General features: G+C 34.0%; 1 protein-coding gene across 4 annotated transcripts in view; it reads left to right on the top strand.

Moving 5' to 3' along the window:
- LOC116996220 (CUB and sushi domain-containing protein 3) overlaps positions 1–16,700 on the top strand; it is a 617,877-nt gene that overhangs the window by 342,278 nt on the left and 258,899 nt on the right. For all 4 annotated transcript variants that reach the window (XM_033059469.2, XM_033059460.2, XM_033059450.2 and 1 more), the window contains 3 exons: positions 6,980–7,174; positions 11,304–11,442; positions 16,392–16,579. In XM_033059469.2, the coding sequence (XP_032915360.1) occupies positions 6,980–7,174; positions 11,304–11,442; positions 16,392–16,579 (522 nt within the window). The remainder of the gene's footprint in view (positions 1–6,979; positions 7,175–11,303; positions 11,443–16,391; positions 16,580–16,700) is intronic.

Here is a 16,700-nt window from a genome sequence, read left to right as displayed (position 1 = left end):
TTATTCTCAGTTACGGCTTTAGAGATCATTGTGGTAGAAGTGTTTGGCAGACGGACAAATCAGGCCAGTTCCAAATTGTGTAATAGGACTTTACTATATTTGCTGACTACACAATTTGTAACACATAATATTAATCACCACCTCTGCCTGTACAAAACTTTTGTTCTTGAAAACTCATATGTTCAACAGTGAATATATGTAATATCCTGGAGCTGATGGCTGCAATCTGTGCTAGCTCCTTGTCACTGCATTTAAGGGAGCAGCCATAAGAGCTCTTTGATCAGTCAAACCACAGTGGACTTGCCCTTTTTTTCCCCTGTTTTACCTTCCTTACTTACTGACCACACAATAATAATTGAAGGTGATATCAAATATCTCCTCCAATACTAAATACTATTAGCATTTATTCACATTTTTGCTGCCAAAACAGTTATATTTCTTCTTAAACACATATGAAGAACTGCCTACCTTGCATTGGTAGCAAGTGATTTGGTATTTATTCCACACTAGAATCCAGACAGGATATATTCCCAGCTAGTGCAGACATGGTGATACAAGGCCACAGCATGAATAATTGCAAAATACACTGTGAAACTTTCCTGGGAGCATGCACAAAATTAAATTTTGCCACTCCAGCAGTATTCTGAAGTATTAGACTTGCTGCTATGTGTAGAGAGTGGTATTAAGTGAACATCTAGTAGGGGGGTCATTTTACCCTTCAACCAGAGCTTCTCCACCTCATCAATCCCCCCACATCTGGATATTTGGATTTCTTTCTTTTTCTTTCTTTCTGATGGCAGGGGTACCAGAGTTTTCCATGTCAACAGATAGAAAAAATAAGCAAAGTACAATAAATATTTTGATATTTCCAAAATGTGATATCATGTGCAATTAGTCCCATTCCTGTCTTTCTCCCTAACATCTGAGAGTATATATAATTCCAACAGCTTGCTTGTGATGTAAGAGACTATAACAGCATGATTTTGAGGAGACCACATATCTCCCTGACTATGTTACCTGCTGGACTGTATGAGAAATGTGAAATCTGCTGTATGACAAAAAAATACTGTGTTGTTAAGGTTTTTTTTTTTACTCTAAAAACATAAACTAACCCTCAAATGGAAAAGGAAGTGAGATAGGCTGGTAATTCAGAGACCCAGACTTCACATTTTTCTCAAATGAATGTTAGCAGTTAATATTATTTTCATAAAATTTCAAGGACTGAATTCCCCTGTAGCTGTTTGCTTTTCTCACATCATCTTTCACCTCTCCATCTTTATTTATTCTCTTTTTATTTTTGTTTTGGTTTGGGTTGTCACTCTTTCAGAGAATTATTTATTAACATCTACAATAAACATTGCTATCTGAATAGGAAAGAGATAAACTGACACTAGATTATTCTGTAAATATTATTTTTCTGATATTGTCTTAAATTTTAACTGTCAGCTGTCCGATTCATCTTCAGATTTTTTGTCACAAATGTAGAATGTAAACCTGAAGAACATGTGGTATCTTTGTACTGGTTTTTATAGGTTCCAGTCATCATTGCCAACTAACCTTTGACTGGTACCTACATACCTCTGTACCATAACTAAATATTAGAAAGCCAGAGGTTATTCAGAGCTACTGAAATATGAAATGAGTTATAATGAAAATCAGATATTGAATCCATGTTTCGTTACAGAAGTTTTAATATTTACTCTTTTTTTTTCTTTTGTCTCATGTCCTTTTAACATTTTTAACAGTTCTCTTTAAAGTTTCATTGCCCTGTGCTCAGTGCTGTCAAGCCTAAATCTAGTAATGAAAAAACCAATATCGGTTATTGGAGGATCTAAGGTAGTCTTGTAGGATAAAAATTAGGGCTGTGTATAATTGGATTTTCTTCAAGTCATCCCATTTTGTGCAACTAGATCTAAATAAAAGTCAGTTAATGTAGAATTTATAGTAAAAAATGAGAGATAGAAAAGATTAGCATGGAATGCTTGTTATATTTAGTTCACATTTTGAAATTAACTAATTCTTTAAACACTGTCAATACTACAGATTTAACTTTTCAGTGACATAGAAATTTACTTATCAGAAAAATTCTGCTTCTTTAAAAATTTGCAGACATTTTTGGGCATGTAGTAATTTGATCATGTCATTTACATTATGCACCAATAGTATCAAGTGATAAAATTTAAATTTTAAAAAGAAACAACAATCCAATATTAACTTTTACCAGTTGCATAATTAAACCAATAACTCTGAAAAGAATTTAAAGCATTTTACACATTTGAGCAGTTTGAACCATTTATTTATTTTTTTTTTCTTTTCATGGGAGTGTTTGTGCATGGGTTTTTTAAACTCTTTGTTAAACTGTAGATAAAATCTACTTACATAAACAGCAATATCTCCAAATTATCTCTACTATTTCTTCAGTAAAAACAGCTGCAATCTGATAAATTACAAAGTGATCTTTCCATATTAAATAAAAGCCAAAAGAGATGTTAAAAAAAGGAGTGAATAGAATTTCATTCCATCTTAGCCTTTGTAAACCCAAAGTTAATTAAAAATATCTGCTTTCTGCTAACACTCCAGTTGATATATTCCAAAGCTATCAGTCTCTCCCCTTTCAAGAACAGAAACAGTACCTCACAGAAACAGTATGTCTTGATCAATCTTTTCTGATAAGAATGTAGACTAGTAATGTAAATAACTTCATTGATGTTTTTGAGGTGAAATATGGAGAAGAATAAAACTGAGTTACTATTACATAATCTGATTATTTAATGGTATTTCTAAGGAAGTATGTATGCCTATTTATTTTTATTACAAAACATGTGTTGTCTCCGATAATTACTCTCCTTCCATTAAAATTGAACATAAATCTAACTTTTGTTGAAATTAAGCAAAAATGAGATTTCAAATGTGTCATCTTTGAGTTATTACACTAAGTCTAACAAAGATTTCCTATTTAGTTAGATTTTGGGACTAGATCATAGAAATATGTGACTTGAAAATGGATGATACAGAGAATGTTCCAGTAAGCAAATTTCTAGGAACTCAAAAGGCTGTGATTTTCTCCTTGGAACAGGAGGCAGAAGAATGTTTCACTCGGTGCAGCAGAACACAGGGATGTAGCAACCTAAAACTACATTGGTTTAAGTTGCTGTGGAAATGAATATTTACACCTGATTTCTTGTTTCTCCTTTATATCCCAAACCCAAGAGCTGTTGATATTTCTAGTGCCTGTGAAGATATTTATAAAGTCAATCATCCACTAATCTTGCCTGTAATAAGCTATAAGCATTGAACTACTCAGTTCAAGGGAAAGTGTGAGCCTTTTATCATATTTGTGACTCCTGTATGAATGCTTCCCACTTTGTATCTTTGTTTAATTATGGAGAACAGGGCTAGACATCGTATTGAATACAGTCTCATGAATTACAAGCAATAAATTTATATAGTCCCTTTGCTTCGGTATAGATTTCCTAGCTTAGGTTAGAACAGACAAAATGTACCCTTAAGTGCAGTGTGACAACTGAAGCCGTGTGACAGAGAATGCATATTTACTTCCCATGACAAAGGAGTTAATGCAGAGGAAACTCAATTGTTGCTAGGTCCTCCATGCTAACCTTCCTTTGGGCTGAGGTGGATGGGTATTTTGAAGTGGATGAGTATTTTGAGGTGGAGAGCATTGTCCAGATTTCTTGATTTATGCTCCCTGTGGACTTTGAGCTGTTCCTCATTGATTAGGGTATAGAAGTGCTGGGGAAATATCTCGGAATAATCTTAGATCTGCTGCATCTTGTTATGTAGATATTTTTTGTTACTGTTTTCATTATAACTGTTTTATTGTGCTAGCAAAAACCTTATAAATTACACAGCAGCCTGGCAAAGGTCAAACAGGGCCTCTAACGTCAGGCTAATTACTCAAGTCATTTCAGCTCAGTGGACCAAGACATGGTCAATCCCAGATGATGAGTTTATATCTAAAAACTGATTTAGTGTGGTTTATTGCTGTGTAAGAGTGTCACAGTACGTTTTTCCTGCCAGTCTCTCCTGTTTAGACTTTTTCAGCCTCAGTACTTCCCAAGCTAGAATTCTTCAGTGTAGTATACTAGAAAGAAGTGTGAGTTTACATGTGATGGCACTGAATAAGCTGCCACTTGTTTACATAGCTCTAAACAGCTTTTCACAGTAGTTTTTAGTATGAAATATATTGCTATTTTATATTCCCATAACTTTTGGTTTTACTTTGATATTTTCTTCTGAAAGTGCTACCTTTATTTCAAAGTTATTGCTATATTACCAGCTAAAACTCTTGGCAGGGCAATCCACCAAAACAATTACAGCAATTTCACGACCATGAGGTGCACCAGACTATAAGGTGTACCTCCGGGAGTCGGCAAATTTCGCAACTTTGTACATTATATAAGGCGTACCGGACTATAAGGCACACATATTTTTGGCAGTGAGGAGCTGCGCCGCGTGCAACAAAGTAACGAATTACTGGCAGGTGCTCAATTTGCAAACATTTTTCAAATATCAGTGTAGCCTTTAAATGCAGCCCCAGGTGCCCTCCCCGTGCAGTGGGGCCCCAGCACTCCCGCCCACCCCCGGCGCCGGCTGGCACGGCTCGTGGCTCGCAGTTCCCACCGAGTGGCCGCGCTGCATCCCAGTGTCTCCCCACCCGGCGGCCCTACCACGTCCCGGTTTCCCCCGCCAGGCAGCCGTGGCTCCCGCAGTTCCCAACTTCCCCCGTGCGGCCGCAGCTCCCACGGGTCCCAGCTCGGCTCGCAGCTTGCGCTTCCGGGTTGGCAAATTTCTGAACTTTGTCCATATATAAGGTGCATCTGGACTATAAGGCGCACTTCCAGGTTCGGACCAAAATTTTAGTCAAAAGGATGCACCTTATAGTCGTGAAATTACTGTAAATGTGCCAGTGGACCACTCCTTTCTGCCCCTATTTGAAAGGGCATTTCAGAACTGGCTTTAGATGAGATGAGTTGGGATTCACTACATGCCTACCTTCCCATCTCACAAGATCTCTTCAGCTCCTTCCCTTTTGTTGTTTTTTTGTTAGCTTGTTTTTAATTCAAAATGCATATTTTAAAATCCTTCTGAGTTAATAGCAGAATATCACCATTGCCCTGATCCATGATATTATTTCCTGGCATGTTTCCAGATATTGCTAATATGCCTGTACAGTCATGGTAGTTGATGAGGATAAATGCCAGGACAACTGGATCCCCCTTTATGTGTAATAGTTCATAAGAAACTTTTCTATGGTTTCTTGAATGGTTGATGATTAGTAAAATATTAATTAATGTTATAACCACGTGTTCTTTTTCTTTTCAGTCTTAGGCTAGTATTTAATATTACAGCTCCACCATAAAGCTTTTCAGAAGTCTGAAGAGATGTAATTTTGCTCATTTAGTAATGTAAATATAGCCAGGCTAAGCTAAGAGTGCTGTTGGTGGGACAAATTGTCTTTCACTATCTTGCCTCTCAAAGTCAATCTCTGCAGTAAAATTGATCACATAGGAGCAGCAGTGGCAGCAGTTCCTGAGCTGAAATATAGAGCAATGAATTGATTTTTCAACCTTAATAAACTGGTGTCACACACAAGCAAGCTAAACCTGGAGTCAACATTTATCTATATTTATAGATAACGATATTGAAAATCTATCTCTGGGTTGTCGGAAAGTAGTAAGAAAAACAGGCAATCAATGCCTTCCCTAAAAGTAATGACTGTGAACAAAGAATTGGAAAAGTTTTTGTAACTCCTCTGAAAAAAGTATGGGATTGCATCACTTTTAATACCATCTTTGAATGGTAAACAATTATTCAATGAAAGTACTATTTTCATTCCCAATATCTATGGCATTGCCCAAGTCAAAATGTCAATAAATATATGCTTGCTCTTCTCTGCTATTTATTTATTATCATAAAAATAATATTTTTATGATTTAAAATACCTCTGTAATGGAACATATGAGAAATCTTTCTACTGAGTTATTGAGATATTATTTTATAAAACAATTCATTAAGGGATTTGTATACGTTTTGTCTAGCAGACACATCAGTAAAACTGCAGGGGAAAAAAGTGAACACCATCTTTTTAGGGCTTAGTCCTTTCTGAAGTGTCCACATGTAAACATATTTATAAAGATACAATTTGCAGCCATCATACGTGAGGAAGATGGATATTTTTTCTCACTGAAAAATCAACATTTTAAAAATATAAGATGTATGTGCCGTATTCTTCATCAATAAAACAACAAAATGCCATAATTTCTACATATAATTTAATGATAATGTTTTAAATATTATTTTGCTAATTTCTGTCAGGAAGATGGTATTTCTTCTCCAAAAGTAAGGTATATTCTGCAGTAAAAAGATATGAACAGTTTTTGTCATAGGATCTACATATATACAGGGAAATTAATATTTTTCAATTTATCCAGACCTAAACTTGAAATGTTCAAAATTTCAAGTCTTCTTTCTTTGGCCAGCATAACACTTTTTGTCACTGTTCACCAGGTCTCAATATATGAAACAAAATTAACTATGGTAGGATCAAGCCCATGAAGGTCAGTATGACTGAAATGGTGTGATGATGAATTACTTCCGCAAAAGATGGATAAAGTTTTTGTATCATACATAGGTCCTTGACCTACCCTTCTGAAGGAACATTCTGTCCCATTTTATCATTAAATAGGATGAGTGTTGTTGGAAAAGGAGAATTTAACCATCGCTGAAATCTGCCAGCAACAAACTATCCAAGCTGAGATCCATGCTGGTATAGCTTCATATTTTAAGCAATTATTTATACTGTTTTGCATTTTCTGCTGCTGAGCAAGTTTTTGATTCTTGTTTTTTCCTTCAGTTTCCTAATATAGTTTTTTCTTACTAGTGAACAAAATCTTAAAAATGTCATCTTCCTTGAAGAGTTCTATGTCCTCTGCCACTTTTCCTTTTTTCTCTTATAAAGCATTTGGACATAACGAGTGCCCAGATCCTGGAGTGCCAATCAATGCTCGGCGTTTTGGTGACAACTTTCAGCTGGGGAGCTCAATTTCAGTTATATGTGAAGAAGGATTTATTAAAACACAAGGAACTGAAACAATTACTTGTATGCTAATGGATGGAAAAGTAATGTGGAGTGGACCTATTCCTAAGTGTGGAGGTATGTATAATATTTCTTCCTAAATCAGGAGAGCTTGATATAATGTATTTCAAATGAAGCTGAGAATTTTGCAAATGAATAGCACAAAGCTGATACGGTATTAGAGTAGAATGAAGATGCTGATCTCTTCTGGGTCTTTGGCTATGGTATTTAAACTGGTTTAAATATTTTAGTTCTCTGTTGAAGTACTTGTGTTTCTTCTATCCACAGTGACTCTAGGCTGGTGAAGGCTCTCTCAGTAATTGATTTTTCTTTTTTATAGAAATTAAATACCTCCATAGATTACAAGCTAAAAGTACAGTGTTGTGCATATTTCCTTGGACTTGTTTATACTAATTGACACGAAAATATAATATTTCCTTCATTACCTGTCTATATTCTAGGATCTTTGTATCTAAAGGGGGAAAAATTAATTAATCTGTTTGCAATGATTAAAAAAAATCAATGACAATATCATCTCTGATTTGTTAGCTTTTACTTTAAACAACAGTTTAGTTCTTATTTTCACTGTATAACTGCCTTCCTGACAAAATTTGAACATTTTAAATAGATTAGTATGACTGCTTATCATATGCTTTGCATCCATGTTTACTTTCTGTGATGAATGATTATTGTTCCATAGATGTAAGGTGTGTCAGTTTGACTAGACAAGATAGGCTATAATACCTTTTCTTTACTGTAAGGTGCATGGATCTTTACAACATTGCTAATAAAATATAAGGTTGCATTTCCAATGCCACATTAAAATTTTAAATTACTGGGAATACCGGTAAGTATCAGTGCCAGTTTAAGTGTCAGTCCACGCACAATCTGATCCATAGGTGATCTGAGACTCTAAGTGGAAAATATATTGGAATCTTAAAGTTTGAGACACAGGTATATTTGAATTAGATTGTTTTTTATCAGCTGTAGAATTAGATATATTTTTAAAATTTATTGTAATATTGGAAGGCTAATGAAAATATTTTAAAATTAACAATTTAATTTGGTCTGTTAAGGTGTTCAGAAGTTTTACTGACTGTGTACACATTTGTCTGTAAAACGAAGTTGTCTGATATAAGCTACATATACCTCATAATTTCATTCATATGTATCAAGTCAAAGACATAAGCTCCACATACTGACTAGGAATGTGACTACTGTGCAGTTTTCTTCAGAAATATCAGAATTACAGTATACAGGTGGGAGCTATTTAATAATCAGGTGGAGATGAACAGGGTCAATATGTTCATTTATCAGGGCAGTCCTGGTTAGTTTTTACCGGGACTTCCTCCCAGCCCTGCTCACAGCCCAGGATTCTATTTCAGCTCAGACAGTCACTTCACTGTCACCAAACACCTTTCCTGTAACCAATCCAATCCTGTTCAGCTGTCTCAGCTGGAGTTAGGTATGTCTGTGAAGGCACTTACTCAGTTTGTGTGTGTATGTGGGTGTGCACAAGTGACCATCCCTGGTTCCTGACTCCTTTTCTTTAGGGAAGGGAAGCTTTTAGCAGCTTTTGCTGCTCCCTGATAATTATGAGTTTGGGATTCATACCTTTCACCTCTCCTGTGTGAGGATTGTATGGAGGATTTTCCCATAATCTTTTCTAATGTTGTGCTGTTGTACCCATGCTGAAGATCTAACCTTGGTTTTCCTGCATAACTCTTTAGGCTTAATATCCTGCCATTCTGTAGCATTAGTGACAAGCTCTTAAAAAAAAATTTCTAAAACTATGAATCTACAAAATGTTTAGTGATTCTGTGTACAGCCTTTTATCCTAAAGGTTTTTTTCATGCTCACATACAAAAATTTCCTGTTTCAACCCCTGCAACTTGCTATACAAAGAAATAAATACAAATGACTTTGTAAGAATTCTTAGATCAGACTAAGATCGTCTTTTACTATTTGATATAGGCCTGTGTTTGATAAAGAAATTCTGGTTGATGACCACCTCTAGTTGTGTTATATTTCTAAAGTTTAATTTTGAACACATGGGTATTGGATATGGATCTGTCAGAAAAACATCAAATAGGACTATAAGAATTAAGAGAGTATTAAAATCAGTGTTAAAAAGGTTGGGGAAACAATCCTTTGGCATGATGACTGGAGAGTTTTATTTTCTAAAAAACAAGACTCTCTAAGATAAGCCCAGTAGCTCAACTATTCTGAAGGGTTTAGGAAACCAGCATGTAATGGTGAAAGTCAAACAAAAAAAATCCATTAAATATTTATCTCCAAGAGCCATAATCAGAGGACAGATAAGAAACATTTCTTTAAGTAAAACTCTCAGCAAAGCACTCCTAAATAAAATAAAGAAACTATTCCAAATTTAGGCAATCTGGAGTGTGCATTATTTTTAATGCACTATTCATAGAAATTTTTTTTTTAATAGAGGTTTAGAACTTTTTGTAATTTAAATCCAATCTGTGTCATGAAAATTTGGTGAGAATATGGAAATTTATAGAAGTTTAGTAATACTGTATTGTAATTGGCTCAGAATAAGGCCATCTGGTTTCTATTCTTGTCAATATAATTTGTAGTTTATAGGATCCATATGTATTATGAAAAATTTAAAAGTGCTTATATACAATAAAATATAGAGATTATGCTCTAGAGTTAACTTTCTGGTTGTTGAGGTAAATATGAGTTTAAATAACTTATTTTTTGACTGGTACTGTTTACTGAAGGTAGTATTAAAAAAGACTAAGATAAAAGGTGACAAACGCCTACTTTAAATCCACCAATGCGTAAAAAAAGAAGTATACATCTGCATATTTAGAAGTGTCTGCAACATATTGATTCTGAACTCCATAACTTCTTTGTTTTCCCTACAAAATAGGGGAAGATGGAGCATTATGTCCTAAAAAAAAACCAAAGTAAAACAAACCTATTTACAGCAATTCATCATTTTAATATAGAACTTTGGTATTCTCCAGAGAAAAATGAAGATCAGACAAACCTGTAATAACTCATGGTCTTTAACTTCAAGTGGTGTCAAAAGAGCAAAATTAATATTTTTTTTTTTTTGCAATGGAGAAGTTCAGAATAATATAGACAATGATATGTACTGTTCTACTTTGTCAAAATGAGCAACCAAAATGTTTTGCAGGCTCTGCTAAGTTAAATAACCACAAACAGAAATGTAATAAATAGCCATGTTTTTTTTCAGAAAATGTTGTATATTTTAAACTATTTTTAGTAGAGACACTAGCTTGTCAATAGTACGGTAAGACCTTTCCAACTTCTTTGCAAGTCGTGCATAGTTAGCTGCGACACTAACTGTGATATAGCTTTTTTTTTTTTTTTTTTTTTTTTTTTTTTTTGAGTAGCCTTGAATGCATAAAGGCCACTGGAACCATGGTGTTATGAAACACTGTAGTCCAGCCTTCCTGAAAAGGAACATGTTTCTGCTCTCAGTCTAAATGGAAAAGGCCCTGGGTGTCCTGGTGGACACCAGGTTAAACAAATGTCCTTATGTCCTTGGTGCAAAGGGCAGTGGTATCCTGGGATGGATAAGGCAAACTGTTGAGCAGGCTAAGGCAGGTGATCTTTCCCCTCTGCATGAGTACTGCTTGCAGAAGTATATATTGCAATATTTATATATGTTTTCCAATTAAAAAATACCAACTAATCTTGTGAGAATGGTAAGTATGTCTTTCTCATGAATGAGGAATTTGAACTTCCAACACGCCAGTCAAAATGTATGTGGTATGACTGTGGATTCAGTGATGTCAAAAGTAAAATAACAGTTTGCTAATTTCTAGCTTTAAACTCATCTGAAACTTTAGTTTTTCAAATCTCCCTGCCCACAATTAAAAGCAAAAATAATGGTACTTTGTAGACACTATGTTTTATTTATATTCTTTAATGCAGAAAATGTATTATACACATAAGTAGGAATACAGTAGGAAAAAAAAATATTTTTCAGAAATATTGAACAGTTTATTTCATCTTTTTAAGGTCTTAACTTCGTTATCTCCATCTAATTCTGAATACCCCAGAGCCAGTCAGGTTTGAAACGATTGCATCTTCCTGCAACTGGATTTTCAATATTTGTTCATTCTACTTGTCTTATATTGTAAGTGATAAATATGAACTGCATCCAATAAATCTGAATTATTTACCTTTCTCTTTGTTTCATTTTTAGCTCCATGTGGTGGGCATTTTTCATCTCCCAGTGGAGTAATCCTCTCTCCAGGCTGGCCAGGGTATTATAAAGATTCCTTGAATTGTGAGTGGGTGATAGAAGCTGAACCTGGACACTCTATCAAAATTACATTTGAAAGGTCTTGGCTAATATTTTTTCTTATTTAATGTTTTCCAGTTTTTACCAAGAAGCAGGAGTTATTAACTTTATCATAACATTAGTTTGCATTGTATCTAAATTCAAGCAATTGTTTTATCACATAGGACTTTTGGAAACTCCTTCAGAGCACAGATTATCTTCAATGAAATTACTACTTTGATGTGCTGAAAAGCTTTTGAAATTTCTACCCTCTTGCCTGTATTTAAGCTTGTCTAGCCCGGTAAAAAAAATTATGTCTGTTTTTAAATATTAGCATGTTTCATTTGCTTGTAACTGTACTGCTATGATGAATCATAATTGCAAGTTCTTTTTTTCCTCTCAAAATCACATAATATTAAACTCTGAAAATCTGAATCAACTATGAAAACTAAATTAAATGCAGTCATAATTTTCCTCATTCTGAATATTTATCATATCAGCTGAGCTATTGTTGTGAAAGGACTGTGGACTCTCATGATGGAGCTCCAGTGTATCTAAATTACTGCAGCATTCTACTGTTCCTAGACTGATGTCTGTTACTAAGGTCCCTTTTTTATTCAAAGGATTGAAATGTGCTGAGCGCTTTACATTTCTCAGTGTAGCAAGATGTCAGCATTTAATTTGAATTCTTTATCAGAAAACAAGACAAAAATGCAATGAAGAATGCTACACTTCTTATGGCTTAGATGATTTTTAATTGTAAACATTAAAAAAAGGATGACAATCCGGTAAAAAAGTGACATTGATCAAAATTACAGTGTACAAATATCATGCAAGTAATTTTCAGCTGATATTTATGCAGCATGTTTTGACTAGGTTTGACTTAAAAGAAGGTGAAAAGGTCAAAAGAAGGAAGGTCAAATTAAAGCAATTAAAAAGTTGGTTTTAGCAAGGGATGAAATTCATATTCTCTTTGCAAAATTAGTCATTGTGATAAGATTTTTAAACTTCTTTTTAGTATTATAGCTTACACTATAATGAAGTTTTGATGGGAAAATATAAACAATCAAAGGACAGGTAATATGTGCATTTCATTTATTTTCTGTCCTTATCATTACATGGAAATTAGTCTTCCAAAATCACTAGTATAGCACTTAAAATAATGATTTATCAAATTTTTGCCAATTAGAATACAATAAAAAATGTAATGACTCCCTCCTGCTGAAACATCTGTTAAGGTTTTGAAAAGAAAATTATAATTTCTAATAGTTGATTTTTAATATAGCAATTCATTTAAACTGCACATTTGATGTGGACAATCATTTCAAAGTAAAAAACATTTACCTTTATATTTGCAAAATACAATGCCAGCTGCATTTTCTTTCTTTGCACCTGCATCTGACACTCTCTTGCATACAATTTTTGCTTTTAATACATTAATTCCTTGTCATAAAATTGCACAACCTCTATTACTCTTGTAAGTAAGATCAAAAAGGATCACAGAGAAAGCTTCTATCTTCTTTATGACACTTTTTTCCCCCCATTGCTGCTCATTTTTGTCACTCTTGTCACTTGTCAGAAATTGGTCTGGTACGCATATTGCTCACATGGCAATCCAGAGAGGCCCTACCCACAGATAAATTTGTACTCTTATGGATCTCTGTGCAGAAGGACACTTAAAAATACATCTATGTATGCTCACACAGATACACTTAGATATATATAGTTACATGTCTGGATGCAAAGAAAAAGTTCTATAAATCAAATGATTAAATAAAACTTTATAACGCAATAAAAGAACACATTTTATAAACTACTGTTATGTTTTTTATTTAGACTCTTATTTTTCATGTAGTTTAAATTTACCTTCTGAGTCATTTATGCATTAGCTTTTAAAAGACTCATTCTAGTCTTGGCTACCCTTGTTCTGCTGCTTCTGCTTGCAAATTTTCAGCTGCACTTTCTTAAGAGAAAAGTAAATTTTGTATAAATGCAGTTTTAAAACTATAGTCAAATTACTTTCCTATACAATTTAAAAAAACTCTCATATTTTACCCAGTTCTTTGACTTTCAGCTTTGTCCTGAGAAACACAAACACTTTTTCTAGCCTTTATTGGTGCAAATACCAAAACTTCCACAATATGTGTGGTTGTTTGAAAGATTTTGAATTTCTTTGTCAGGCAAAAATATTCATAGTACATGTCTATAACTTCTAAATAATTTTAGTATTTTCTAAGTTTCCTACTTGCAGAGCAGTTTCCTTTTAATCTTCCTGTCTTCCTGTAGCTTCTCTCTTACAACATTGGATAGGCACTAGGTACTGCGTTCCATGACCTTATGCTAAAGTGTTCCTGTGCAAGGAGAGGGAGACATGAGAAAAGAAGATCCACAGGCAAAGCAAATAAAAATAACTATTAACTTCTGTGCTTTTGACATGCAGAAAATAACTTTTTAATATATAGTTATATGATTGTGCATGTATTTTTAAAAAATTTTATTCCTGTTTTACAAGCATAACTAAGACGGAAAATCTGTTGATGTTTTGTTATAAATCAGTATTTTTTACGCTCAATTGAAATGACAGAAGTGAGAAATGGCAATGCCATTCTTGATTGTAATGAAGTGTTTATCATGAAGCCTAATTATGAGTATTTAAATGTGAGAGATAATGATAGCAAACTACTGATTGGAGTACTACTCATGTTTGTCTATTGAGCATATACTGTGCAGCAGGAAATCCTGACACTGCATTGAGTTGATAAGAGTGTCTCCTAGAAACAAAGATGTGTGTTATAAATATTCAGACACCTTTATCTAGTAAAATAAGACTTCCTTAAAAATTGTATGTGGTGCATCCTGCGTAAAAACTTGTTTCACGCCTGTCTGCTTGTGAGTCCTCCATAAGTTTAGGTGTCACACAGCAATGAAGCCATCCAGGTTAATTTAAAAATAGTGAACAATTAAGTAGGAAGGAACACTGCGAGTGTCTTACATGAGCGCAGGGTATTTCTTACTCAGTTTCCTAAAAGTCCCTACTGTTTTGTCACACCAGAGGGAAAACAATATATAAATTTAGCAGATATGTTGAGCATCAAGAGAAAATATATTGAAGGAAAAACTGATATAAGTATGATATTTATAAATTTAATTTAATTTTGAGCCAAATGACCAAGCAAAGCACTGAATTTCTTTGTCAGGCAAAAATATTCATAGTACATGTCTATAACTTCTAAATAATTTTAGTATTTTCTAAGTTTCTTACTTGAAGATCAGTTTCCTTTTAATCTTCCTGTCTTCCTATAGCTTCTTTCTTACAACATTGGATAGGTGCCAGGTACTGCATTTCATGACTGTATGCTAAAGTGCTCCTGTCCCACTTCAAATTTGTTTCAGTTCTTCTGACTTAAAAATGCTTCTTACATTTTCTTTCGTGTGTGATTATTAATTTTTTCATCTTCATATTTTTCTACTGTTTGTGGTGGTATATGCTGTCTAAGTAGTTTTGAGAGGATTTCTTTTATATGTTTGGAAATTCAACTTAATTTCAACTTCACTTAAGTGGCCTGGTAGTTGCATTACATTTATAAGATCCATGGATTTTTATACCTTCCGTCTCAAGTATGCTTCTAATATAGGTGCTGAGTAAGCTGAGCAAGACTAAATGATCTGTTTCCAAGATTTTTCGTGTGTTGTATGGATTGCTGGGAAAAAAAAAAAAAAAAAAAAAAAAAAAAAAAAAGAAAAAAAGTATTGGAAACAGCAAGTTATTGCCTATTAGCTTTTCAGCAGGATTTTATTGTGAGTTACTGTGGGAACTAACAAAACCCAAAATTTTCATTTTTTCTGCTACTAAGATTATCCCACTTCATTTCTGTAACTTGCTATTACTTTAGTTCTGTGCTCTTTTATACATTATTTAGTGGGAACAGAACATCAATAAAAGAAAACACATGTTTTGTGGGTTTAATTTGTCTTCTTGTCTTTTGCCAGACTCCTTTAGATCTTTAGGCTCAGACTCATGGGACATAAATACTGAAATATCGAGTTCCTCAGTACATTGGTTTTACTCACACAGTTCTTTGAATGGATTTCACAAAGCTGAGTTAGGCATCTGAGTAAATCAGAGAAAGAATTAAGACTATCTAAGGGTCCTTGTAAGATCCTGCTGTTAATTGTTGCTTTTTAATTCTGAGAAGATTTTTCAGTAATCCATCAGAGTCCATTATAAAGCAGTATGATTGATCTAAAGTCTGTCATAGCAAGAAAGAGATATGCTACTGTCAAAATACCAAACAGGTGTTTGGAATTGCTGATACCATCTAAAACATGACAAGCAAGGAGATATCTAGCAGCGCTATCACACTCAGCTTTTCCTTACCAGGGAGAGCACACGTGCAGTATTTAAATAGGCTTTTTGTTTTCTAGTGCTTTCTAAAAAGGATTTTTGGTTGTGGGGTTTCTTTCAAATAACTTCTGTCACTGCTTTGAACTGAGTCTCAGATGGCAAAAAGCCACTGGAGTCAAATAATTCTGTCCCTTCTTATAGATGGTTGTAAGATAGGAACTCAAGAGTATGAGCCTCTGATGATACAAAGCATCTTGATGATATTTTTGCCAGATGCGTCAACATACCCTCATATAATTTAATTAATTATTCAAGAAAGAAAAATAATATTCTTACAAAAGAGCATATGCAATTAATATTAATCTTTATTAACAAATTGTTTCTAGCTTTTGTTTCTTACCATATAAATCAGTTCAAGCAGTTTAAATTTATTTCCTGCCATGCAAACCAGTTCAAGGACTCTAAGGATCTTTAAGGTTTCTAAGGAGCTAACTTGGACTTGTATTATTGCATAAATTTTATAGGATAATTAATATTATTGCAATAGTTTTGAAAAATGTATATGTGGAGAAAAAAATGTTATCAGGAAAGGTGCAAAGTTTCAAAATACGGGTTTATTGAATTTGTTGTAACTGACTCTTAAATTTGTACCTCTTTGTTTCCAGATTTCAGACTGAACTCAATTATGATGTTTTGGAAGTTCATGATGGACCAAACCTATTATCTCCGCTTCTGGGTTCTTACAATGGTACACAGGTCCCACAATTTCTGTTCAGCAGTAGCAATTTCATGTATCTTCTCTTTACAACTGATAACAGTCGTTCTAACAATGGCTTCAAAATTCACTATGAAAGTAAGTAATTCTCTGTTGTATTATTTTATTTCCCCTCCCCCTCAATGCTTACCCTAGCCATGTACAGATATCATCTTGGGTAAATTCCTGTTATTTCCCAGTCTAAGAAAGATTTAGTAAT

This window comes from Catharus ustulatus, chromosome 1 (genome assembly GCF_009819885.2).
Source record: "Catharus ustulatus isolate bCatUst1 chromosome 1, bCatUst1.pri.v2, whole genome shotgun sequence".
In the NCBI taxonomy this organism is placed as follows: domain Eukaryota; kingdom Metazoa; phylum Chordata; class Aves; order Passeriformes; family Turdidae; genus Catharus; species Catharus ustulatus.
This window is presented reverse-complemented; position numbering and strand designations above follow the sequence as displayed.